Below are 27,963 nucleotides of genomic sequence, written 5' to 3' on the forward strand. Positions count from 1 at the left end.
TTCCTGGGACATAAAATCACCCCCATTGAGAACTACCAGGGATAAATACCTCACCTCCTTTGAGAACCACTACTCTAGCCCATGAGGCAACTTACCCTTCAATGAACATGTTTTCATACACCATACCCCACTACACATGCAGTCTCTCTCTCTCTCTCTCTCTCTCACACACACACACACACACACACACATACACAATTTCTTCCTGTTCCATTTACCTAAAACATCCTACTTTTCCCTTTTTCATTGAAAGATTGTACTTTTGTTGAAGGCCTATATCAAATGCTGTCTATCTGCATTATTTCCCTTACAATCTGTGCCAACTTAATTTCCTTTCCCTCCTCATGATCTCATGTGTGTGCATGTGTGTGTGTGTGTGTGTGTGTGTGTACATCCCCTAACAAAAACATAAAGCACTCAAATAAACGTTTTTGTTGAAGCATAAGCCAAAGTCCTAAGTTATGTCCTTAAGTCCTTAAGTCATTTACTATATATTTTACTAAAGGAATATGTTGATTTTCATACTCATCAAGTAGATTAATTTAGACTAGATAGCTTCGGCAAAGCTGGATTGTTTGCTATTTTCCAAACATGCATGGTACTTTCCCATCTTTACCCAGTTGTTGAAATTTTTACTTCACCTGGAAAGTTCTATTCTCATTCCTTTCTGTCAATATTGGCTTGGAGTCCCTGAGAAAGAGCTGCCTTTGGAAGGAGGAAGGACATCTTCCCCTAAGAGAAAAGGAAAGAAAAGGGGAAGGAATGAAGCACCACAGCACCAAGGTAAAGAGGAGAATGGAGGGTCCTCACCTCTAGACATTCTCGTCCACTAGAGCAAGATGGTAGAGTGTGTGTCAGGGCCTGTCCAGTGTGTGAACGTGCAGTTCCCAAGGGTAACCCTCAGACAGATGTCTCAGGGAAATGCCAAGGGATAACTTAAAGGATGGCAAAGCAGCAGTGAGGTTGCAGGGTTGCTTTCAGATGGACATATCTTTTCCTAGAAAGCTCCTACTCCTACTTCAAGACCCAGCCCCAAAGATTCCCTTCTCTGACTCACCCAGGTGGAAACTAAACTCATGGGAGTCTCTCTCCCCCACCGCATCCCTACAATCCCTCCAAAGGTATTTACCTTGTATCTGGGGTTTTATGTTCACTCATCCATCTCTCCCATTACCTCTGGAGCTACTCAGAAGTCCTAATTCATCTCTATATTCCCAGCACATGGCAACATGGCCAGAGCATGTATGTGCTAGAAAAATGCTGAGTGAGTGAAGGGTGGGAAGAATGAGCATAGGAATGAATGAGTGGAATTCCCTCCTCAGCAGAAGCTGACCTGTGCTGGGTGGATTAAACAGAGCAGAGAGAGAGACCCAAGGCGAGGCTGTGGTCATCTCTGGCTGCACAGGAACAGGGAAAGACTGCACGTGTTCAGGCACATGAAGGAAAGCAAACAAGAATAATAGCCGTGAAATAAATGTGAAACTCAGATGGTTTTCTCGGAAGCTGTGTGCAGTCCTGAATAGGAGGGGATAGAGTGGGAGGACAGGGAACTGAGTGCAAAAAGTAAGGGGCCCAGGAGATAATTTACACTTGGGAACAGTATGCCTTCCTAAATCAGAGAGTGTGTGGTCCAGAAAGCAGAGCGCCACAGATGCAGTTACTGTAAAAAACCACTTGTGACTTTTTTTTTTTTTTACAAAAATGAAGTCTGTTTTGAATCTGACTGTCTTTCTAACAGCACATAACCTTGCTTTGACAAGTTGTAGCTCCACAAAACCATCCTTCAGATGGAATTCTGTTCCGTGTGAATACATGGCACCTTGCAGCACTGCTGCTTCCTGAACCCCTCCTGCGTGCTCTCTGCGTTGGTCTTTATCCCTGACAACCGGCCTGCTGGGGTTGGGGGCGCTCTGTCTGTTTCACACACGGGGAGATTGAGGCACGCAGTGGTTATGTGAGTAACCCAAGATCACCCACTAGTACACAGGACCAACATGAAAGACCCAAGTCTTTTCTTTCTTTTCCTTTTTTTTTTTTTTTAAGATTTTATTTATTTATTTGAGAGAGAGCGAGAGACAGAGATAACGAGAGAGCGCGCAAGCAAGGAAGAGAGAGAGAGGCCCAATGCAGGGCTCGATCCCAGGACCCTGGGATCATAACCTGAGCCGATGGCAGACACTTAACCGACTGAGCCACCCAGGCTCCCGGACCGAGTCTTTCTGATGGCAGAGCCCATGCTTCCTACAAAGCACCATAAAGCAGATGCTCCTTCAAGTGTAATCAGTGAAGGGTAGTGATGGGGACACACCCACAGAATCAAGGCTTCCTGGGCCCTGTGCTGGAACGACCGTATGCATCCCTTAATGTTCTGCTGTTGCTGTCATGAAATTCTTAATATTTTTTAAACAAGGGGCTCTGCATTTTCATTTTTGTTCTGGACCCTGCAAATTATGTAGGCAGTCCTGAATAGAATCATAGAGTGTTTGAGTTGGAGGTGGTTTTAAGAGGATACCAGTACCATCCCCCCATGCATTTTAGAGATGAGGAAACAGGCACAGAGAGGTCAAGTGGCCTACCTTTGGTAACACAGATGACTGGCAGCAGAGCAGTGGCAGAACCTAGGTCCTCATGTTGTTTCTCCCTCACCACACTGTCCCCTTGAGAACTTTTAACATTAGAGAAGGTAGGTTTTTCCCTTCTCTGTAGGAGCTTATCTCTAACCAGAATGTCATTTGTGGCCAAGCTGGGTCAACTCATTTCACTCCTGGGCAAATGGCCTTGGGTATTTCATAAAACCAAATGCACATAAACCTAAATGTGATTCCAACAAAACCACAATGTCTACACTGTGGTAAAAGAAACTTTTAGCGGAGCCGCTTACCCCTCTGGCCTGCCCCAGCCTCCCTAAACCTACATTTCATAGCAGAGGGAGGAAAGCTCAGCCAGGTCAGGCTGGGGTCATTGCCAGGGCAGCCAGGGGGACGTCGGGCTCAAGGCCAAGGCCAGGACTTCTACCTAAGCTGACCCAGAGAAGAGGAAGCATTTTGGCATGCCCAGTCTCCCTCCAGGGTCCAAGGCCTAAGATATTCAGCTTCTCTTCAATTGGTAACACATTAAGCCTCGTCAGCAGAGCCTGTCAGAGCCACAGTCAGGTAAAGACAGAAGTAAGGGTTTGTGTTCATCTCTTTCATGCCCACATGTTTGGAATTCACAAGAATGGGGACACAGGGTTCTGATTTCCAGTCCAGAAAGCATATTTGCCTCAGACACACGAGAGCATGTGGCTTTCTCAGGGGAGGGCTGGTGCCTCCAGGTCACCTGTGTGCAACACGGCCCAAAGAGGTGTAGCCCATGCAGATCACTGAGGGAACACGGTTATGTTATAAAAGAGCTTCTCAGTTGCCCGGTGTTGTGGAAAGATTTCGCCAGTAGGCACAGTATGAACAGTTTCCATTTTCAGTCAGAATAAACACAGTGTGTGTTAACACTGCTACGGTGTGGTCACAACTTCATGATCTGGTATCCACCAGATGACCGTTGTCCTTATGTCATAGACAGCACACAGAAATCACCATCTAACATAGAAACACCACAAAGGCAGGGGATCTTACTTGTTCACAATGTGTGCAAGCACCTGAACAGGGCCTGGCACATAGTAAGTGCTCATTAAATACTGCGTGAATGAATGCTACTTGTGGCTTTGAAGGATTATTAAAATACTGGTATATGGGGGCGCCTGGGTGGCTCAGTGGGTTAAGCCGCTGCCTTCGGCTCAGGTCATGATCTCAGGGTCCTGGGATCGAGTCCCGCATCGGGCTCTCTGCTCAGCAGGGAGCCTGCTTCCTCCTCTCTCTCTCTCTGCCTCTCTGCCTACTTGTGATCTCTGTCTGTCAAATAAATAAAATAAAATCTTTAAAAAAAAAAAAAAAAAAAAAAAATACTGGTATAAATGAAGGGCACCTGGATGGCTCAGTCACTTAAGAATCCGACTCTTGGTTTTTGGTTCAGGTCATGATTTCAGGGTTGTGAGATCAAGCCCCACATCAGGCTCTGCACCCAGAGAAGAGTCTGCTTAAAGAGTCTCTCCCTCTGCCTCCACCCCCACTCATTCACACACACACACACATACACACACACACATGCTCTCTCTCTCTCTCAAAAAAAAAAATCTTTAAATGAATGACTAGTTTGGTGTCACAGAGTTTCATTCTAATGTGATGACCAAAAAGGGATATTTCATGAACTCTGAGGAAGTTAAATGGGTCCATTATATCTTGTGTGCATTTGATGCAAATGATGACAAGATGGAAAAAATTTCAGAAGTTACCATTTCATTTCTCCATTAATGTCCAAGAGCTTTATATGTCCATGCTAATTTTAGTAACTCTAACACACAGATATAATTGTAAAGTATATTTATAGTTATTAATAGAGAAATACATAGTTTTTATTTGCTTATCTGTGTATAAATATAAGTGATATATATATATGTATATGTCTGTGTATATGCTTATGTGTGTGTGTATGTATATGTACAGAGAGAGACAGTCTTTTTTCCAACATCATGACTCAAGACCCCTAAATATTCCATGTCTACTTTCACAAAACAAGAACACTCTTTTGTGAAACCATCAGACCACTGTCCCAATCAAAAATCAACATCAACACAACACCACCTTCCAATTCACTGACCCCATTCAAATTTCTCCAACTGTCTGAATGTCTCTTTTCTCATTCTTCCCTAGGAACACCCATCGTCTCATTGTTCTTCAGTCTGGAATAGTCTTTCCTTTCCCTGGCTCTGTGTACTTGACAGTCTTAAAGAGATAGACTTTTCATTCACTAGGATGACCCTCCACTTGGATCAGTCGGATGTTTCCTTAGACACAAGCCCTGCATTCTTGGCAGAAAAATTGGAGAAAAGCTGTTGTGCTCTTCTCAGCATGTCACATTCACATGGCTTGTCCCACTGTTGGTGATGTTAATCTTGATCATCTGGCCAAATGTCTGCCATGTTCTCCACTGCAAAGTCACCACTTTTCTTTTTATTCAATTAGTATTTTGTGGGGAGACAGTCCAATATCACACCGATATACTATACATCAAATTTGTACACTTAATAGTTGGAACTATAATGTAAGGAAGAACCACTTCTTTCCTTCATTTGTGTGTTTACACGTTTATTTATATCAATGTGAACTTATGGATTCTTATTTTATTCATTGAGTTTCAATCCAGTGCTTTCCTTATTTATTTGATGTTTTAGTTGTCCTAGATTTGGCTAGTGGGAGCTCTTCAAGTTGACTTATTTGTCCTATTGATATATCCCCATCATTCTTTGAGCATTACTTTTGGTCACAACACACGATGATTCAGGTTCATCTGGTTCTTTCCTCACCTTAGCCTTATAGTCAGCCATTCTTCTAAGGAGCCCTGCTCCTTTGAGTGGAGGAAGAGTGTAAAAATCAAGATCTGGGTACATGGTATGCTCAAACTATTTCTATACCTGTGTGTATATATATGTATATATGTAAAAATTCATGAGTTCATACCATTATTTACAGCTTCAGTCCAACACCTCAGGATCTTTCTGGCCTTCCCTATTTCCACATTTGAAGATCTTGCCTCAGATGTTGAGAAATATCAATTGACTCTCCTCAATATTTTACCCATTTTCTCAATTAGCTTAAAAGCAGCCAGTGCACAGCCTTCCAGCTGCCTTCTCCATCTGTGACCTCTACATCTTCTCACTTTGTTCCTCAGCCATCAGGCTGCCTCCCAACACCACATCCTCATAGTACCACCACCCCTTTACTGCCCTGTTTCCTTGGATGAAAGTGAGAAAAGAAGGGAATAGATTGGCATTTTGAAAGGCTTCCCAAATTATTCTAAGTATACATGCACACTTGTACATCATTGGAATAAAGCACAAAATGAGGGTGATATTTATGTGTAAATTGGCATTCTCCTGGAAGCATCTCTTTTTTAGCAAGAATCCACCATCTCACTGAATGGGTGGAGTTGGAAGGCCCTGGAAAGGTTAAGAAGTCATAAGACTCTAGAAACAAGATAAGAAGGTAGGACAGAGAAGTTGGGGATGCCAAAAGTAATCATATAATTTTGCTACAGGCTGGCCCTCACCATGCCTTCTCAAAATTATCTCGTGTGCCCCTTTTGGAATGTGTATATGTGTCTCTGCTCTCTAATCTAATTTGCAATTAGATTGCTAAATAGGTCCTAATGCTTTGACTCCTGAAGTCTAGGAAGAATATGATTGCTTTTAATTTGTGGAAGACTTCACTATTTCTGGTAGTTTTCTTACGTTTTTCCATTTTGGAGAATGGACTGCACCCCTAAGCATGAGTATAGCCAATGCATGCACAATTTGGTCTGGAGCTCATCTCTGCCAGCACACCTCAGCCTTGACCCCTGATATCTGTTCTTGGACCCCTACACAGCAACCTCATCACCCTCTTTATTTAGTCTTTGCCATATAGCCTGGTAGAAATTGCAAACTCAACACTAAACTCCACAAAGCAGAACTGCCAGGGAAGAACAGTACTGACATGCCTTAGCCAAAATGACTACACTTCTTCCAGTTCCACACTAATGAAGAAATTTGTCGATTATTTATTCTGGAAGAAAATTTGAAATCAAGTTAATAGGAAAGGAGGATGAAGGATTGAATTCTGTTATTGCCTTTCCCAGCTTCCAACGTCACTGGAGAAAGCCATAAAACCTTATTTGTGCTGTTCATTTTCATATTTTCATGCTTACATTATGGCTGCAAGAAAAGGCAAGGCTGGCTCCAGATGAAACATCTCTGCCTGAAAAAGGAACACTTGGTCCCAGAGCCACAACTGGCACAGCCCTACAAAGTAAGCTTGCATAACAAAGTTAGGGCAAAAGTTAAACAAGGAAAGAACTGAAAGGGGAAAGAGCGCAGTAGAGGCGGTTCTTTAATTTTAATGAAAGCTTTTGTGGTAGTCAGTATCTGATTTGCTAATAATAGGTTGGTCTCTAAAATATTCCTCTGACCTGATGTACAACTTCCAGAGATCACCATGGTTGGCATTTCAAGAAGGAATCCTTGAGTAACTTACAGACTGACATGGACCACAAGAAAACTCCAGTGTGAGGTGGAGTTCACAAGGCTTGAAGCTAAGCTCTGGGTGTACCTTCTTTTTCCCAAGATATAAACAGGGAAGCTTAAAGGTGATTTTGTTTTTATGGGTGTGTATGTGTGCATTAAATATCAAAGTACCAGAAGAGGACAGGAACAGGGAAAAAAAAAAAAAAAAGCAAACCAGACTAATTTATAAACTGAAGAGAAAGTCACAATAAATAGAATGAATTAGGGGTTGGGGCCAAGACCATCTTGGAAATGATTACAGTTACTGTCCCTAAGAAAGATTATGGAAATATTTAAGTCTGTTCAGGCTGCTATAACAGAACAGGATAGACTGGGTGACTTATAAACAACAGGAATTCATTTGTTACAATTCTAGAGGCTGGAAGCCCAACATCAAGGCACCGGCTAATTTGGTGTCTGGCGAGGGTCTCCTTCCCGGTTCACAGACAGCCATTTTTCACTGTGTCTTCATGTGGTGGAAAGCGGTGAGAGAACTCTGTGGGGGGTCTCTTTTGAAAGGGCACTAATCTCATTCATGAGAGCCCCACCCTTATGAACTAACAGCTTCCCAAAGTCCTCCCCTCCTAATACTATCACAATGGGGATTAGGTTTCAACATATGAATTTTGGGAAGATATAAGCCTTCAGTCTACAGCAGAAAGTAAGAAAGATTGTACTAATCAAGGTGCAAAGAGGCTCTGTCAACCAGTGGTTTCACTTGTGTTCCTACTATGTGTGCCACATTGTGTTGATACTATAGACCAATGTAAGAAGTAGAAGGTCTGGTTTCTATTTACAATCTATGCCAGGCCACGTGGTATGCTGGAATCAGCTCACACCAGCTCATAAGAACAGAGTTAAATATTCAGGAAATTCTCGAGCAGGTTGTTCAAACATTGTTGGATTGAAATCAGCCACAGAAATAATATTTATACCCTGGAAATGAACAAACACTACAAATTAGGACTTCATTTTAAGAGGGCCGGTTTACCAGCACACACTGCCAGTAACCATAAAGGGACATTCCCCGAGGTTGGAGATGATCGATTTAGAGTTAGAAGGAATATGAGGATTGATACGAGAAAGGACAGAAGCCATGTCTGCAGAAGAGGGCAGATCCAACTGGTGCCTTGGAGAGGCTCCTGTTGAAAGCAGTACTTGACTGTGGAGTACAAAGGAGTCGTCCATTTTTTTTTTCCTAACCAGGCTTAATCACCATCCCCTCCTCCTCCCTGACAGAGGCCATCTCATCAATCTACTCAGTTTCTAAGGAGGGGCAGAGAGGAACACAAACCAGAAAAAGGAGAAAGTAGAAAAGCTACTGAAGCATGCAACTCATTGGCTTTTACAGATGGGACAGGGTTTGAGGACTACCCAGCCCAACCCCTCACTTAGAGCTGTGGAAGTAGAACCAAAGTGGTGGAAGGACTTGTAGGTCATACAACTAGTTAATGGCATGGCCAGGGCAGCAACTAGGTCTCATTCATTACCTCTACCACGTGCCAGGCACTGTGATGGTTCCTAATCCTTGCTCTTCCTACTGCTGCCTCCAGTATGACTTACTCGCAAGAATGGGAGGCAGATTGGAATTAAAGGAAGAATGGAAGTTCGTTAATCCTTCCCTTCCAGCCAGTGCATGGAGTATGTGTTGTTTCAAGAAGAATTGGGTTTAGTAACACCAACCGTGAAGTGCCTGCCAACTTAGAAAAGGGAGGTTTGCTTGAAGAGATGATAATGAAGGTGTTGTGCATGGTATAAGTAGAAAAAAAGCATCTTTTGTCCCAAATTGAGTTCCAAGTCATAATTTCTTAAATCACAAACTTTACTCCCTAGAAAACTACCAAAAATGAGCTGATGATTTCAATTCTTTCCAGATGGAAAAAGGTTGATGTCACCCCAAGCCTTGCCTCTGCAAGAGTTTTTTATTCCACCTCGCATAATGGGGTAGCTGAGGCCAAGGTGTCACAGTTGGAATGAGTCTCTGAGACCAAACAGGCCCCTCGAGAGCTAATTCCTACCTGTCAGGGTTGCACCACTCAGACTTTGGGAGAGGAACTCATGTTGTAGCTACACCAGCTGAACCTTCTCAGGGAATAGAAGACTCGTTTCTGCACTGGCCGTCCAGCCCCTGTCATCAGTATTAAATTCACATTATGTTTTAAAAACAGAGACTCTTATTAAGCCAGTCTAAATAAAGCCTTTGTGAGAAAACAGTGCCATACTGGTCCCCAGAGGTGTGGATGGAATGTCTCGCTTGATTGATCCTCTGCCTCTCAGATTGCGGTGATCATTCCAACAGAAGTAACAGGAGGATAATATCCACCACTGGCAACATAGACTTTTCTTGGCAAGAGGAATACAGAGGTTTTCTTTAAAGAGTCATTTTGGGGCTAGAATTATATCCAATTCATCTTCGGAATTCTTACTTTGTACCTAATAATTAATCACATTACTGAGATGACTTAAAGGACAAACTCTTCATCAGTGAGTATGTCCATCAGACAGATGGTAACTCCCCGGGCAGAGGGGGCAATAAAGTAGAACAATAGAGACACAGAATAAAGCAAAACTAAAAAAAAATTCCTAGGTAGTTGATCTCTGACCACTCAGTCACCCTCCCCTGGGGGTAGCAGTTCCATCTAGAGGAGATGCACTATTACATGATATGTGAGCTTCATACCAATTGTTCTGGGTCATCTGCCCGGGACTGGGAGGGTTCCTGAGATACAGAATTTTAGTTTTAAGATCAGGATAGTCTCGGGTGAATCAGGAAGAGCTGGCAACACCACTAAACTCCAACTCCACCATCCCCCAACTCACTGACTACAAAACTAATGCTCTAAGAAATTGAGAAACTTGCTCACGATCACAAACTATATGATGGCAAAACCTGAATTTGTATCCCAGTCTGACTTCAAAGACAGGGCTTCCCTTTCAACAGTCTGTAAGGATATTTATATTTATTGACAGGAAGGGATAAAAATATTAAAATAGTGGATGTTTCCTTGTAGCCCCCCCACATTGGAGGTGTATTTAAAAAGACAACAGGCTTGAAAACTAGGCTTTGGATGTGAAAGATTTCTTAAATTTCTTTGGGAAGGAAGCATGGAGAACTCAGGTCATAGAGTATTCCTATATTTTATGGAAGATACAATCACTCATTATGAAGACTAGGTCATGAGTCTGGTAACCACATATTCCAGTTTTCTGGGACAGTATTGGTTTGTTCCCATTATCCTGATGAATAATTAAGAGTGCTCCCTTTCACTTTCAAAAAAGTCCTGATTCAGATGACAAATTATATGATTTCCCTAGCTAAGAGGCTTAATACTCCAAAAATAGAAGGATGTGATAGACTGGAAAGAAAACAAAGCCCAGGGTACCTGGGTGGCTCAGTCAGTTAAGCATCTGCCTTGGGCTAGGGTCATGATCCCAGGGTCCTGAAATCGAGTTCCACATCTGGCTCCCTGCTTAATGGGATGTCTTCTTCCCCTCCCCTCTACTCCTTCCCCCTTGCTCGTGTGCTCAAACACATGCTCGCTCACTTTCTCTCTCTGTCTCTCTCTCAAACAAATAAATAAAATATTTTAAAAAATTTAAAAAAGAAAACAAAGTCTACACTTTGTGGCTGTGGAGTTGTAAAAGACAATAGATAAATACGAAGGAAACAAAGACAGATAAAGGAACGTTCCGGGTAGCTGAATGCTGGAGTGAGCTTATCCTGGCTAGCAAGGTTATTTTTTTAAAAATTCAAAAATTTTCTGAGCAGGTCGTTAAGTCATTGCTAGCTTGAAACCAGCCGTTTCATCCCAGAAATTAGCAAACACTACATGCCAGGGCTTTTCTCCCTCACAGAGCCAGATGACCAACACACTGTTGGATCCATTGGATCCATAGGACTCATTCTCTCTCTCTCTCTCTCTTTCTCTCTCCCACCCCCCGGCCCCCCATCCCACCCATTATGCACATATTGTACATAGACCATAAGCTGAAATGGCAGGGGTGCTTTAGAAGCACCCACTAAAGTTAAGTGAACTCTGAGGAATGTAATCTTTATTCTGACTCCTCACTTAGGGCTCTGGAAGATGACTTCCTATGCTGCCCTTGATCAACGTGTTTCTTTAATGTAAACCCAGGGGTACGGTGTAGTGAAACAGAGGAAGGAATATAAATATAGCTTGTCCAAACCACCTTCAGCTACAAAGGGCATGCAGAACTCAAATTAGGCTGAGGATCTATCTGGAGAACTTGCCGCAGAGGGCCTGCCAATCTGACATGGGATTATACACAGCAGAGGAGATGACCAGAACCAAGGGCAAATATAGGTCTTAGCTCAATTCCAGAGGGATCTGCATGTGAGGCAAGACTGCCAGCCGTGATTACTATCCATAGCTGAGTCAAAAGGGACCTATGCGAACATTACACCAGCCTCTGGCATTAGTTGTGAATGCCAGCAATATCAGTAGGGATGAGGTGAACAAAGGATGCCGCTGTGGGGCCTAGAAGAGCAGAGGGCATGTGATAATGAGCACTTAATGAATATCTGCTCTCCCCAGTTTATGTCTAATTTTCTTTCCTAACTATTGGCCCTGGTGACTTGGGGCCCCACATGAGATATGGAAACAGGGCCTTAAGTAGACCGCTTACCCATTACTGTGCAAGGCCTAATCCATATTAAAAGTCCCTTACTCAATGCCACTCATGGGTGTGCTTCTCTCCAAACACTTACTGATACAGAAATTAGTATTGGAAGTGATTTTAGAGCAGCAGGGCCTTAAGGATGGGTTCTCTGAATTAGCTTTGGGTTTTCTGGAATTGTTATTTTGATCTGATTGGATTTAAAGGTATCAATTACCTTACTGCCAGTGGTAAAGTGGGGGACACTGGTCATCTTGTCATGCCGATGCAGAATTTGTATTATCACCTGTTACCTGCAAACACATGTAATCAACTGCTAACAGAACTTTAAGCTTTTCATGAACAAGCAGATGTTGTCATAGAACATAAAGATAAGAAGTATAAAGGAGCTAGTTATATGCTTCTTAAGAAACTGGAGAACTTGGGAGAAAGAAAATGGTGAGTTCAGAGCTTCAGATTCTCAGCTCACATTATAATGAAGACATATGGGCACATCCTGACCTTAAACCCCTAAATTCTGCTAAGTCTTCATTGCTGAAAGAAAACTGCCTGCATGTCTGCCTGCCTGCCTACCTTCCCTGAGGGAAGAACTTAGTCTTCCCTCACCCAAGGAATCTGAAATGGCCAATCCTGAGGTAGTGCCCTTGCAGGAGACTGCTGGTCTTTTTCTAGAACTTCCCTCACACATTCTCATTGCTTCTAGATCTATGACCAGACTCAATTCCCGGCGGGCCCAAAGAGTGATGTACAGAATTGACGATCCATAAGAAGGTGAAATATACACCAAAAGAATTGTGCAATTTTGCCTATTTTCACAGAAAATGTGGGAAAATGTATGGGAATCCTACATAGATCCTAAAAGTGACAGGTCAGGGTGGAAGGAATATAATGTTGGACATGACCAAATTCATTGACATAGGTGCACTAAACAGAGATTCTGGATTCAAAATACTAGCTTGATCAGCCAAGAGCAGCTGGAAACCGCTCCACCATGGGTTGGTTGGTTGAATTCTGGATGCAAAGGTGGCCTGTACTAAATAAAATGCCAGAACTTCTTTGATACACTGTAGAACAGCAGTTTTTACAGTATAGTCCACCGAGCCCTGGGGGTCTCCAACACCCTTTCACAGAATTCGTAAGATCAAAACTATTTTCATAATAATACTAAGGTGTTATTTCCATGTTTTACTATGTTGCACTGATGGTGCAAAAGCAGTTAGGGTAGAGTGTGTCAGTAAGAATCCAGTAAGATCACCAAACTATACCAGTCACCCTTGTGGTCTTCACGGCTATAATAAAAAGTCTTTATTCTTTTTCTTTAAGTCTTCACTCATAATAAAAAGAGTTAATTACACTTAAGAATAGCCTTGATGAGGCAGTAATAATATTAATCGTATTAGGTTTTAATTGTCTAGTGCACATCTTTTTAATATTCTTGTAATGAACTGGAAAATATTTTTTTAAAGATTTATTTATTTACTTGAGAGAAAGAGTGTGTGTTTGAGTGTGAGTGGTGGAGGAGGGTGGGGAGGAGGTCAGAGGAAGAGAAAGAGAGAGAGTCCTGGGACAGACTTCATGCTGAGTGGGAAGCCCAACGTGGGGCTCGATCCCATGACCCTGAGTTGATGACCTGAGCCAAAATAAAGAGTTGGCTGCTTAATCAACTGAGCCACCCAGGTGCCCCCAAATAGGAAGTATTTATAAAGCACTTCTGCTGCATGCTGAAATATGACGGTCGTCTTGAGAAAAGCTCTTGTGTGACTTTGAGGTGGGAGCTGAACTAGCAGGGTTTTTTTTCTCTTTCTCATGGCGTACCCTGTTTTACTCAAAAAAAAAAAAAAACAAAACTGACAAACTATAGGCTCTTCTTGACATTTCATGTCACTTCTGTGAAAACAATTGGCAGCATTTGTTGATGATAAAAGTTCAAACTTCCTAGTGAAAATGAGAGATACGGAAAACTTATATCTGCTACTAAAACTTGATAGCTTTTAATTTCTAATATTAAGAAATGCAATTTTCAATATTGTAGAATAACATGTGTCAACATTTAGAAGATTGGTATAAGTCAGTGAGCCAATATTTTCCAAATGACCAATATGTGACCCTGTAATATCTTATAAGTCAACATCATTCCATATCATTCAAAGTTCAAGATAGATCAGTGGTTTTTATAAAATTTTTAAAATGTATTAATGTCATTTAAATTTGATATTTTAGGGATGTCTGGGTGGCTCAGTGGGTTAAGCATCTGCTTTCAGCTCAGGTCATGATCCCGAGGTCCTGGAATCAATTCCCTCATCTGGCTCTCTGCTCAGCAGGGAGCCTGCTTCTCCCTCTCCCTCTGCCTCTCCACCTGCTTGTGCTTGTTCTCTCTTTCTCTCTGTCAAATAGATAAATAAAATCTTTAAAAAGTAAATAAATAAATTTTATAATGTAACCTTCAAGAAATTACCACTTACCAAGTTCTGCTGTAGTATCAAAGGAATATATTTTAAACTCCTCAGTTTTAATTTCTAATACAGTAAAAAACAATAGATGTAACCCAAATAAACAAGAATTCTTGGGAGTTCACAATAATTTCTAAGAAATGTCAAGTAGTCTAACACCAAAAAGTTTGAGATCAGTTGTCACAGAGGAAAGTATTCAAAGGCTTCAGGACATCTGAATACTAAAGTGGGTTTATCTTGTAAGACATGCGCTCTCCAACTATGGCCCACAAGAGAGTCCAGAAGACTCTCCATTTTTCAAGTCTAGAAAAGATAAATATGTTCATGAAGGGGGCTGCAGAATCCAGAGCCCCAACCTGCTCTGTGTTGTCATCTAACTGGTTCCCTGATTCAGGGGTGGCAGGGGCTAAGTGGTAGACAATCACAAAGGCAAGGCTGGTATGATTACTAGACTGGGTAGGCAAGCCAAAATAATAAATAGAACAGTCTGAACCTCAGAGGTCACTGGTATTGGCTAGTTAATTTTGCTGTTTCTAAAGCTAAATAGATGGATAGTCTACTAAAGTTTTACTAGATTTGTAAAAGCAGAAAAACTAGGTTTGCTCAGGAGAATTATGAGTTGAACCACCATAATAGAGACTTGAGGCCCCTCAACCAATTTCTAAACAGAAGCCAGTCTTGAGATCCAGAGGCCCTTAAATGAAGAGCAAGCTGAGTTTTCTTGAGGAAATCTTCTGTACACAACCAAAAAATGTATATTATAAATCACCTTTCTAGACTTCCCTTCCTATGAGAGGCATATACCCCAGCTCTCCAGGGGCTTAAAACTGTCCGAATTAGCCTAGTATTTCCATCTAAGTCATACTATTCTAACTAATTATTGCCTGGTGCAAGGCCCATTCAGGCCAAGAAAGGGAGCACAGATCTGAAGAACCCTGGACCCCAAAGCATGAACCTGATGTCCATAAGATTCATATTGGACCAGTCATGGGTATACATTTCTTCGTCTCTGCCTCCTCTTCCCCAATCTGTTTGTTCAGTCTTTTCTTTTGCTTCTGCCTTGTCTTTGCCCTTAAGGTTTTGCCCGTTAGTCCAGTCAGTAGGCAGGTTTGTCCCAGATGAAAGAGGAATCTTCTATATTCAGAGTTGAGAAGATACAAACAAGGTATCTAGACCATCAGTGTCATGCCTTTATCAGCCTTGACTTACTTCCCAAAGTAAAGCTACACCAAAAGAAACTTTCAACTTTTACAGGACTTGAAGGCCTTGCTGTAGTCTTCCAAAGGGCTGGCACCTTATCTTACTCATGAAGGAACTGGTTCATTGAAGGAGCTCAGGAAGTGTGTACTGAATGAACGGATAAATGGTCATTCTCAGCCTTGTTGCACGTGAGTGTTGAGGTTACCAGTACCCAGAGCACTGAACCCTACAGCTTAGTAGTTGGAGAACCCCAACTTCATGCCTCATTTGAAAAGATATAGTACAGGTGTTTCTAGAGCAAGTTAGAAAGGTATGTGCTCAGTATATAGCTAGGTTATATAATGACAATAAACTGAAATTTCAGACCCCACCCACTGGGGGCCTTCCTTACAAGACCTCTGTAATGTGAGTTTTCTATGTAACTGAGGATGTGTCCTTTTAAGGATCAAATATTTTTACTGAACCATTTTGAAATTATAGATATAGATATATTCATTTTCACAGATTTTTTTCACTATCTATTAAAAATAAATATAAATATATATAAATATATATTTGTGTATAACAAATGAAAATGTTATACATATGAGATCTGCCTTCTTAACCAGACCCCCTTGCACAGTTCTGTCTATGTTCAGAGCATCAAATTATGAATATCAAATATGGTTTAATGTAGTAATCCAGTTTCTATAGCAATCTACAAATCAGTCAGGAGTCAGACTTTTCTGTCTGTAAGAACAATTCCATAGCTAGGTACTGGAATGAGCTCACCGTTCCCCTAAATCTTTAGGTTTGAGTCAACAGTTCAAGAATATGTTTATCCTGCACCTCCTTCATGTCAGGTGCTATGCCAGGGACTGGATATAGAGGAAGAATAAGGCCTAGAAAGAGCGCTCAGGCCACAGTTTCTTAAGACACAGTGGGGGAGAAGGAGCCCCAGGGGCCTTCCCCTCCACAGTTAGTTTGTCCTCTACATCATCCAAGTTGAACTGTGACCAAGTATCTCTTCCAAGGTTCTTGTTCATTGCTCTCTTTTTCTTGGAGAAAACGTTTCTGTAGCAGCAGCAGCAGCTCTTTCTATGTGTTGAGGACTTATGCTAATCAGCGATCTGGCACCGGTTTTCTGATTCTTTGGTCTAATTATTTATTATTTGTAGAGTGTGGTAAGTGCAGATGGCATTTTGGAAAGCACAGAATTCTGAGCATGAAACCCCAGCGTCAAGGCGTTGACTGTCTGATTTAGGCTTAAACAAAACACTGAATAAACAGGGAGACATCTAGTTGAGTTGATGTGGCTGGAAAGGAGGAAAAAAACTGAGACTGAGAAAAAGAAGTAAGTTTTATGGAGGGACTTGAAAAGGGATAAAGGAGCATCAAAAGTGGGAGCTATTACCAAACCAAGGAGTTAAAAAGGAAACAAAAGGAGCATTGAGGAGAGAGTCTCAGGAAAGAAAGAAATTCAGTGAGACTCCCTGCTTTAGTCTTTTGGTTGAAGAGATGAGAGGCAGGGATGTTGGAGTACTGGTGTTATATGCAATTGATAAATTATTGAACACTACATCTGAAACTGATGATGTACTAGACATTGGCTAATTGAATTTAAATTAAAAAAACTAAAAAGATAAAAAGAAAACCTTAATGATTGTGGAATAAGTGACAAGGTCATAGACTAGCATTTACTTTCTGGAGAGAAAGGGGGAAAGATGGCAGTGGGAAGGGGGAGAAGACTCTGGGGAAGTCCAGCTGAGAAGAGAAAGGAGAAGATATGGAGAATTCAGTTAATAAGTCTTGAACATGGGTCACAGGAGCGGCCACTTCTATCTATTGGGCCACCTGCACCTGATTTTAACCTTTTAGCTAAGTTCAGAAATTCCCTTTTTATTGATTCAGCCAGAGATGATTGTACTCTCAGTATCTCACTAAAACTAATTAAATTTACAAAAGTTATTATATAATCAAGAATTTAGATGTATTTGATCTTGAGTAGATGATACAGGTTGAAAGTAAATGGGTAAAAAAGATAAACCATGGGCGCCTGGGTGGCTCAGTGGGTTAAGTCTCTGCCTTAGGCTCAGGTCATGGTCTCAGGGTCCTGGGATGGAGTCTCACATCAGGATCTCTGCTCAGCAGGGATCCTGCTTCCCACCCTCTCTCTGCCTGCGTCTCTGCCTACTTGTGATCTCTCTCTGTCAAATAAATAAATAAAATCTTTTTTAAAAAAAGTTTAAAAAAAAAGATAAACCATGCAAAATAAGCCTAAAAATGATAGAAAGCTCTATTAATATCAGATAAAGCAGATTGCAGAGCAGAGTATTTCCAGAGATAATGAGTATTTCCATAATGATAAAGAGTCAATTCATCAGGAAGGCATAAAATAATGAGTATGCACCTTATAACAGAGCTGCAAAATATACAAAACAATAATAAGCAGAATTAACGGGAGAAATAGACAAGTCCACAGTCATGGTAGGAGATTTGAACACCTTTTTCTCAGTAACTGACAGAACTAGACAAAAAAAATTAGTAAAGACATAGATGACTTGAACAACACTATTGACCACCTTGACCTAATTAATACTTTAAAACATTTCATACAACATCTACAGAACATACATTCTTTTCTAAAATTGGTGATAACTCTGATCTCAAAACTTGTCCCAGTTACACGAATGAATTATCCCCCACAATGTAGAAGAATGATCAATGTCAACTAAACCTCAGGTCGCTGCACCCAAATAGATTACAGTTTACCTTAATTTGTTACAATATTCCTGATTCTTAAGTAGTGGTTCTAGGTTCCTTAGTAACACTTAGGGAATACTCTACTAGATCAAACCTACAAATTGTCTGCAAAGTTGAATTATTTTCAGACACTATTGCCCTTCTTGACTTCTTCAGTATATACAGAAAAGTCATTCTCCAGCAGCTCTCTCCAATATTAACATGAAATATTCTATATCTGAGCCCTAGAAGACCTGGTTCTTGTCTCCCACACCCACCCACACACCTCCACACAAATTCCTTAGCCATGTGACTTTAGACTCTTAACCTCTTTAAGCCTGACTCACTTTCCCTGTCTATAAAAGTCTTAGGACTATAGTGAAGTTCAACGGAAGGGTTAAATGAAACCTTCTGATGAACCATGAAGCACTATCCAAATATCATGGAGGGATTATTTCTGTACCAATACCAGTGGGGGTAACTGTACTCAGAAAGGGAAACCGGGGCAGGTATCAAACCTAGGGTGAATAGAAATTATATGATGGGAGAATAAAGAAAAGGCTGAAGGGTTTATTTTGAGGCAAAACCTGTGAGAATCTTAGATTTCATATCTCAGGAAAGATTATAAAAAGTGTAATGGCCACCATTTAAAGTTTGCAGAAGTAGGAGACTAGAGAAAACTTGGGCCTAAAAATAAGAATTAGCCGTTGGAGATTTTGCTGGAAGATCTGTTGGATGTCATTGATCTCACAGCAGCATGGGTGGATTTCAGCCTGAGTATGATGAATTCTAGACCTCGTTCTACTACAGTTTCTAGAAAGTTACTAGAAACTTCATTTCTCTAAGCCTGTTTCTCCATCTGAAAGTGGAGGCTAATGTCACCTACAAACTGTCCTGAAGTTCGATTAATGTTTGTGAGTGCTTTGAGCAATTTGGAAGGACAAAGTCTTTAAGGATACAACAGATTATTTAGAAAAGTGAAAGACTATGATCAGAGAGGACTCGGAGCATCTCCCTCTATGTAGACTGTCCACGAGATTCCTCTGTTGTTGTCTTAAAAGGAAAGAAAATCAAGTCAGGAGATGACTAATCCCACAGGCTAATCTCTTCCCTAAACGTTCTCTCAACACATGCTCTTCTCCTATAGGAGAAGGAGTACATTGGAATATAGGAGTATGTTGGAATTTTGTCGTTCAGATTTCCTCATCAGCACAAATGCATTTTTTCCCAGAAATATGATCATAAAAAATAAAGGCTGTGGTTTTTCAAGGAGCTGGCTGGGGGCCCGGCAGTCAGATGTTGTCTGTCCCTTACTCTACCTTGGGCCAGTGCAAATCACAGTGCTGTTCAACTTCCTTTCCTCAGATGTACAATTGGAATAAAAATGCGCCTCTCTGCGAGGTCAAGTGAAAACTAATTAGCTGTGTTTTCTTGAAGTTTCTTTCCATTGACATTTCAGCACTCTGCTGGCATTAATTGGAGAAACACTTTCAGATACTACTTCTAGCCCATGACCACAAAATTCTTAATGGAAATAAATATGAAAGAATCAGGGAAGTTTACTAATCACCAAAGTTTGGGGATTCTGGTGACATTTACTAAGCTTTCCATTTAGAAAAAGCACAAAAGACCTTTGCCAAACCTATTAGCCACTTGGAACTGTGTGTTATATTAAGAACACCTTTTTTTTTTTTTGGTTGGTATTTCTCTCTGAGTCTCCCTGGGTTTCACCTCTTCTCAGTCTCTCTGTTTCCCTTTCTCATTTCTCCCAAATTTAGGTAACTTGTGAAAATGAAAGCTTAGTTGAGGGTTATCACAAAGTTAGCCAATTTGCAGGCTTGCTGGGAAATAAAACTCTTAAATACAACTGTCCTCAAACTCATTAGCGTCCTCCTCCCCTTACCTCTTTCACATTGGGTCACTAACAAGTTACAATGTTTTTCTTTTTCCTCTCCAGTCCCTGTTGTTTTGGGGTTTTGTTCTCTTCTTCCTCATTTCTGCGTTGCTTGCTTCATCTTAGAAGCCTGGGTCACCCCTGCTGCCACCAATGCCATCACTCCCCGGCAGACAGAAAGGCTAAAATGTCAAAAGATGCCTGGGTTGCCTCTGACAAAAGTGCAGATCAGCTCTGAAAGGGAATAAATATGATAGGGGGCACAATAATAACAGTGTGCGCTTGTTAACTACAAAAATCCAGCAGGATTGGGGGCAGGGAGGGAGGGAACACTGAGAATAGAAGCTGCCTGGGCAGGAGCCCCTGGAGGACAGAGCGGAGGGGGGTCCTCCAGCAGCAACCATCAATTCTATGGGCTGGTTTTGTTTTGTTTTGTGAGGTCTGAACTGAGGCTCAGCTGACGGGGCAGGGGGGTGGCTAGGGGGTGAATAAGGGATTTTACCCAAACCAGTGACTCTGAATGGAGGTCTTGGGCTCCGTGGAGGGGGCCTCAACAGTGGGAGCTTGAAAAGAGGGTCTTTGGGCTATTGGGGAAGGGGGGTGGGGGTTGGGTGGAGGCTGGGGAAACATTTTGAGGTGGGAGGGATAGGGGGAAGGAGGAGAATAGCACAATAATGGGAAAAAGGAGGCCAGCTTCTGAGCTCTCATTTCTGACAATGGGTCCCATGTGGTTCTCTTTATCTCAGCCATTCAGGAGTCAATAGAGGGAGCTTTTTTATTTTCAACTCTGAGTATACAGCCACCCCACCCCCATCACACACACACACACACACACACACACACACACACACCTCTAAAAGTGTGGGACACTGGGCAAGACTTTAGACACATTTGAAAAGTTTTTTCCCTTGGGTCAGTCTTGCTGAATGTAACGTCCACCTGCCAGAACTGTACATATGGGACATTCAGCCCACGACCAGTGGCCCCCACTGCTTTGCCTGCCTTCTCCTACCACCCCACACTCAGCCTCTGCTCCCTCCATCCTCTGTGGTACAGTCCTCCACTCCTCCTTTGGCAGATGCCTGGGTCCTTGACTCCTTATAAGGACACGAGTCACATGATCACAGGTAAAGGAAAGATCCACAAGGGAGTGAATATAATTTTCAACCCCAAAAAAGCAAAAAGATTGGGGCTAACCTTAGCCTGCACGGTAGACTGTTCTAAAAAGCAGCAAATAAAAAGAAGTTGTTTTTGATGAGGGACTTCTCTGAAATGTCAAGTCCCCAAAAGACAAATCCCTTTCAATGTATTCCCAAGTCTATGACTGAGGCAACTGCCACCTCCAAACTCAGTCATCTTGATAGAAAACAATTCATCTATTTTTCATACAATATCATTATGTGTTCTCATGGCATTCTTGAGTCTGAGTGGGTATAACAATCTTAATCAGGAGCAGAAACTTTTAAAAATATGAATTCTGTGCCTCACGTGTGTGTGTGTGTGTGTGTGTGTGTTGGATCAGAGGGACATTAGTCAAATAATAGGCACTGGTCCAGCGCCAAGCAAATGGCCAGTTGCTTGAGGAGGATCCATCAGATCAGGGGAGGATTCTCCACTGCCGAGCAGTGTGACTGAATGAAAGAAATAGGAAGGAGGAAACTACCATTTTCTTTCCCAAGCAGTGAAGATAAGGGAAAGAGAGAGTACTTGGAAATGACAATAACATCAAGCAATTGCCTGATACCACACACTTTTCCTACAAGAATTCTTACCCTGTTGGAGGAGAGTATTTGACTCACTTGTCTTATTAAACAGCTAACCCAAAGCCACCCAGCTGGTAATCGCAGAGCCAAAACTGACCCCGAGGTTTGAATGACCCAGAGTGCATGCTCGGAAGTGGAGAGAGACCGCTGGAGCAGGGAGCACTGGGGAAGCAGCTTCCCCACAGCACAGAGGACTGTTCCTAAGGGCAGCTCAGGCACTCGGTGGCTGTGCGCTGTGGATCGGCGTCCGGCAGCTGCCTTCTCATCAAGGACTCCACCGCAACTATCCTCAATAGTACTGCACCATGTATTCGAAAGGAGCTGAGAGAGTGGATCTTGACATTTGTCATTACAAGGAGAAGAAAACATCAGTATGTGAGGTCATGGGTGTTAACTAATCTTGTGGTAATCATTCTGCAATATATACAGATACCAAATCCTTGTTTTGTACCCTTAAGCATATCTACTGTTCTGTGTCAATTATATTTCAAGAAACCTGGGGGGAAATCAATAAAAAGATCTTTTAAAAGGACTCCAGACTTCTCGCCACTCCCAGATCTCCTATCTTCCTCATAACACGGCTTGCTGTGCCGAGCAGAGCACCCCACACCAGGGTGAAGGACGATGAGAACTGCTTTCAGCTCTTTCTCTGAGGAGAGAGAGTATAGCTTTCAGGTCTCCTTCACATGAGGAGAAAGTCACACTTACCCTTTCCTCAGCTGCATTTCCGATCTCACAGGTATCCCCGTGTGAGTCTCGGCTGTGACCCTTGGTGAGGCTGTGAAGAACACAGGATGGGGGACCACTCCCATTCCGCTGCTCTGGCTGCTTCTCAGCCAGCTCTGCTCCTGTCCGCTCTTCCTCATGGCACTTGAAAGCCTGTCTCTGTGGCACAATGTGGATGTGCTCTTAGGGTTCGATTGTGCTCCTCTCCGCTCCCCAAATACACTGAAGCTCCTTGAGGGCAGGAACACTGCCTGGCGACTCTTCTGTAATCCCAACATGCCCAAGCCAAATGCTGCACGTACAGAGCTCAGTAAGTTATTGTCCTTTGCTTGACTCGAAACAAGTGCTTTTCAAATGGTCTCTTTTAAATAGCAGCTCTGGTTCAGCGTTCTTAATCATCCCCCTCTGGTTGATATGCCATAGTTTCTGGATCATGCCTGTTGAGGTTGTTAACCATTTGTGTCTGGTGCTTCGTGGTCCCCAGTCTGTGGTGTTGGTTCCATACCCCTGAGTCATGCCCACTGCGTACCATCTTTAGGTGTGTGTTTGTGCTTTTTTGGCCAGTTAACATTCATCTCAACAATTGTTTGGCGGTTATTTCTATACCCCTTTTGCCAATTTCCAAAAACAATGGCCGGTCCAAATAGTCTCCATTCTTCCACTTTACCTCCATACCCAGAACTTGAAAAACAAGTCTCACAGGTTTGAGGTGATGGTATTCCCAGGAGCCTGTACCCCCTTTTCTTTCAAGTATATGGAGGCAGGGTTGTTTGGGGAATTTTTTGGTGTAGATTTGTTTTGTTTGGTTTGGTCTTGCTGTCATTTATAGGGCTCACCCTTTACCAGGAGGCCTATCTCCGGCAGTATTTTATCACCTCAAATTCCTGTCTCTCTGCAGTTTTTAAGATGTCATTTTTTCCCTCCCCTTTTTGCCTTTCCCTTAATCAATAAACAAAGAAATCTGGGTCACCATGATAATAAATGAAAAAGCAACAAAAGCGCTTGTCTTAATTTCCCCTCTCGGCTTCCATTCTATTTTTCCTTTTATCTAAAGGGAATTCCATAAACTCTAACATTGTTATGACTTGCTCACCCCTTAATCTCCTGTCATCTGGTTTCCATCCTTCCGCTCTGTGTTGTCCACACTGGGAAAGGCACGAGTAGCCTTGAGGGAATCTTCCCTTGATCCGGTCATGCTGGGTTCCTCTGCGGCATTCGATGCTGTGGCCCCTCCCTTCGGCCGACCCCCATCTTCCCCTCTCTTCTTTCATTCTCTGTGTGCCTGTGCCTCTTCCCTCTAGGCCCTACATACGGGCATTTCCCAAGATTCAGTCTCTGCGTGCTTTTCCCTAGAGATGTCTTTCACTCCCAGGACATCAGTTCCCGCCATGTCTCAGCAGGGTAACATGGTCACACTTCTAGTTAACTATTGGATTTTTCCACTTATCTGTCACACTAGTACTTAAAATTTAAAGTATCTCAAATTGTATCCCTCCCACAGTGTTTTTTCTATTCTACTAACTGCAAGCCTCAGAGTCACTGCCTATCCATTAAGTATAATCAGTCATTAAAGTCTATGACTCCTTCTATTCCACGTAGTCGGTGTCCTTTTCCACCGTCCTAATTATGCCTTACACTTGGGCTATTGAAATCAATTTATCAAAATACTTTTGTTAAAATGTACTCTTCTCAAAATATCGAGTGTTTTATTATTGTTGTTGTTGTTCTTATTAACAGAATCGATTCCAACCTTTGTAGCCTAACATTTAAGACTTTTCTTAATCTGTTCCCAACTTTGTTGTTCTCACATTTCTCTCTCTACCATATTTCCTTTAAATAAATCACTCCAGCAGGCTATTGTGCCCATAGCTCCCACACACTTTATTCTCTTTTGTCTCCACAAAGTTTTTCGTCCTTCTCATCATTCTCATCACTCTGTTGCCATCTCTTCCGGCCTAACCTTCCTTCAAATTCCAATTCATATCTTACTTTTTAGAAAACCTTTCCTGACCATCTCAATCACAATTAATCTTTTCTTCCTATAAACTCCTTTAACTGTCATGAACGCCTGGACGTTTATGGAATAATGGAATGTGGATGTTTATGGAACAGTTTACATTTTAAATTATTGCTTCATTTTCATTGTGTTATATTCCTAACTAGACTGTCCACTCCTTTTGGATCTGGACCCCCAGCTGGCACCTAGCCCCAGATGTATTAAATGTTAGCGACTGATTTCTGAATTTCTGTGTATTTATAAATATAGGTTGCCCCTGTATATTGAATCCCAAGCCTGTGTTTATGAGAGTAGGCACCTTGGGCAGGATTAATCATATACAAATATGGATATTCTGTTGTATTTCTTTCCAATCCAAATCATATTTATTGGTTACCAATGAATCTATATTATGTACCCTACCTCTTCTTTTCTTTTTGCCTCTTCTTTAGCAGGTAGGAAAGAAGCATGATAGACAGCTGATCATACTGTCGTCCAAATAACCTCATTCATTTATCATACAGTGACTTATTTCTTTCTTCATGACAAAGTAACTTCACTGTTTAAAACAAACACAAACAAAATTGAAGCTTTGTAATAGAATTCCTGTTCAAGTCGGTAGAAAAAGCATTGACATTTACACAGGACAAACAGCATTTGCAAATCTAGCTCATGAGTTCATTGACTACTTCCAAGCACCTCCTACACTCACCAAAAAGGAAAGATGTGAGAATCATATATACATCTTTTTTCTTATCTGAGGAATCAAAATCTTTGTTAATGAGACGTTGGCTTCTTTAATTCAGTTTAGAGTCAATCCATCTTTACGAAGCCCTCCCTACTTCTTGCCAAGATGATGAAGTAAAGTCTTCAGTGTGTCAGTGGACCAGCAATAATGGATCACCTGGCAGCTTGTTAGAAACACAGAATCCCGGGACACCACAGAATTGGCACTTTCGTGGGATTATCAGGTGATTCCCATTCCTGTTCCCATTTCAAAAGCCCTGGAGTAAAGCAGATTTGAAAAAACAGACAGCATGGGAAATATCTCTCAGATGGCCTAAATAAGAAGCTTGATGAATCTGTAGGAATCTTAAAGCAGTATGTGGGTGGTGATGGGTTGACCATAAAAAGAGCTGCATTTTGCAGACCCGAGTCCTGCTATAGGCAGTGTCCACCCATTACTGCCCGGGATGCAAGACCCTGGAAAGAGATGCCTGCAGCCTTACTCTTCGGCTCAAGAAATCCCTCCAACATTGACATTCCTCACTGTTCTGGATCTTTCCTCTGCCCTTCTCTAGATGTCTGGATTAGATGGGCTGAAAATGTCTTCCTGCCACTGCCCCTTGAGTGACTCCTCAATGCCCTGTATGAGACTGGGCTCCAGGAGAGGAAAGTTCTGGAACGATGTATAACCTGGGCATGAATTGCCCAGTGTTTTTTCTCTATGTGACATCATCTCCTCCCTTTACTCTGTCATCTTTTTCAAACCCATCAGAGATGTGTTAATCACTTTAAGCATTGTATTTATTTCCTGATGGGACCTGTTACCTTCCTAGTAGGCTTTTTTTTTTTTTTTTAAGATTTTATTTATTTGACAGAGAGAGAGATCACAAGTAGGCAGAGAATCAGGCAGAGAGAGAGGGGGAAGCAGGCTCCCCGCTGAGCAGAGAGCGCGATGCGGGGCTCGATCCCAGGACCCCAAGATCACGACCCGAGCCAAAGGCAGCGGCTCAATCCCCTGAGCCACCCAGGCGCCCCCCTAGTAGGCTTTTCTTAAGTGTATCTTTGTTTTTGAAGAGTTAGAAAAGCCTGGTAGTCCTACAAAAGCGCAAAGACAGTAGACCAGGAACAGGCAGACCATTTTGATGTGATGCTGGGCTCGCCTTAACCCTGTGTACCACCAATGGCATCAATTTTTTTTTTTATGCATGCATTTTCAACACATATTACTGAGTTCCTACTTGGGACAGGTGCTATTCTATGGAGTACAGATACATGGGTGAACAAAACAAAGTTTTTTATCCCGTTATGATAAATACTTGGAGTGGGTAAGGAAGAGGAGAGAGAACAAAAATGAGTAAAACCAAACCCCTGGCCTCAAGTCTCCAGAATAAATGGAATGATCTAGGCACAGATAGGAGGAGGAAAGGGAGAAATGAAGGAGAAGTAGAAGAGAGGAAGGGAAGAGGAAGAGAAAGAAGTCACAAAGACCTGGGAGTGGCAGGAGATGCCAAGCACCACTGTCTGCCCAACTCAGTGACCACCCGGTAGGTGCAGTGGGCTCCCGACCCAGAGTCTGTGGCTGGAGAGAACACATTTCTTTTTTGGAAGGAGGAGGACTGCAGAAGGAAAATATGCTAAAAAGCCAGAGGCAAAGAGGCACTTGGTAACAAGAAACCTTCTCAAGAGAGGAAGTTAGGAATCAGATTATAGCAAAGATATATACTGGAATGTTAAAGCTCTGTAACTGTCAAAGGTTAGAAGGACATCTCAGAGCCTCCCGCTCAGAGAGTTCTCACAGTCTTGGGCAATAGTCACACAAATGTGTCAGTGTGTGAATATGGGAGCGCATGTGTGTATGATGTGTTAGGGATCATGGGGGGTGCAGCACTAGAGCAGAGGGAAAGAATGAAGGGAAAGCCATTAAAAGCTTTGCTGAGAAAGGTATTTCTTGTGCACAAAAAAGAATCAGGCCCCTCGCTCCCTACTGGGCCCATTTCTCCTGCCTTTACCCGAGCTGTCAGGCATGAATCCCTGTAGCATTCCGTAACTAATTGACAGTAATGGGGGCCATTGGGAGTCTAAGAATACATGGCATTGCCCGGCATGCACTGGAAAGAAGGGGGGGGGTGCCTCGGGGGCAGCTGTGGGGAAAATAAAGGCTGTCTTGTAAACTCTTCTTTTAATCGAAGGTAGGATGTAGAAAGTAGGGAGGAGCTAATTTAGGCAAACTTCTAATTTAGCCTAAAACTTAAAAAGTTGTAAATGTCATATCTGATCCTGAGCTAATATCCCAGGATACTAAGTTTGCCACAGAGAAGAAACAGATGGAATTTCAATTAACCCCAGGGCCCCCTGTGAAATCTATATTGTACCCTCTGGATTTACAACATATTGTAATATATGACTGCAGGCTCTAGAGATTCCATCGCAAATCAACCCTCTTTATTCCAGGGGTTCGAAGACAGCTACAAAGGCCCACTTCAGAATCAAAAGTGACCAACTCTTTACAACTTCATCCTCGGAGTTGAAACCAAATATCTAATTTTACAACAGATCTTATTTATTGAGCAATCTCGTGTTTTGTTTTGCTCTTTTAAAAGGGGACATTATTTTTTTTCCTTTTAATAATGATCATGTTTATGTGCTAAAATTGTTTAGGCCAAACAGAAAATTGGAAAAGATGTACCATTATCACATCCTGAAGACTGATTTACCAC

General features: G+C 42.1%; 1 protein-coding gene across 2 annotated transcripts in view; it reads left to right on the forward strand.

Annotated features, from left to right (window-relative positions):
* The window catches only part of GTPBP8 (GTP binding protein 8 (putative)), a 197,420-nt gene that overhangs the window by 49,260 nt on the left and 120,197 nt on the right, over nt 1–27,963 (forward strand). The window contains exon 6 of one of the 2 annotated variants that reach the window (XM_044251396.1): nt 21,851–22,289. The exons of the other annotated variant lie outside the window; for it this stretch is intronic. Coding sequence (XP_044107331.1) covers nt 21,851–21,854 — 4 coding nt within the window. The 3' untranslated portion in view covers nt 21,855–22,289. Of the gene's footprint in view, nt 1–21,850; nt 22,290–27,963 lie in introns of those variants that run through there. 2 annotated transcript variants of the gene reach the window in all.

Source organism: Neovison vison, chromosome 6 (genome assembly GCF_020171115.1).
Source record: "Neovison vison isolate M4711 chromosome 6, ASM_NN_V1, whole genome shotgun sequence".
In the NCBI taxonomy this organism is placed as follows: Eukaryota; Metazoa; Chordata; class Mammalia; order Carnivora; family Mustelidae; genus Neogale; species Neogale vison.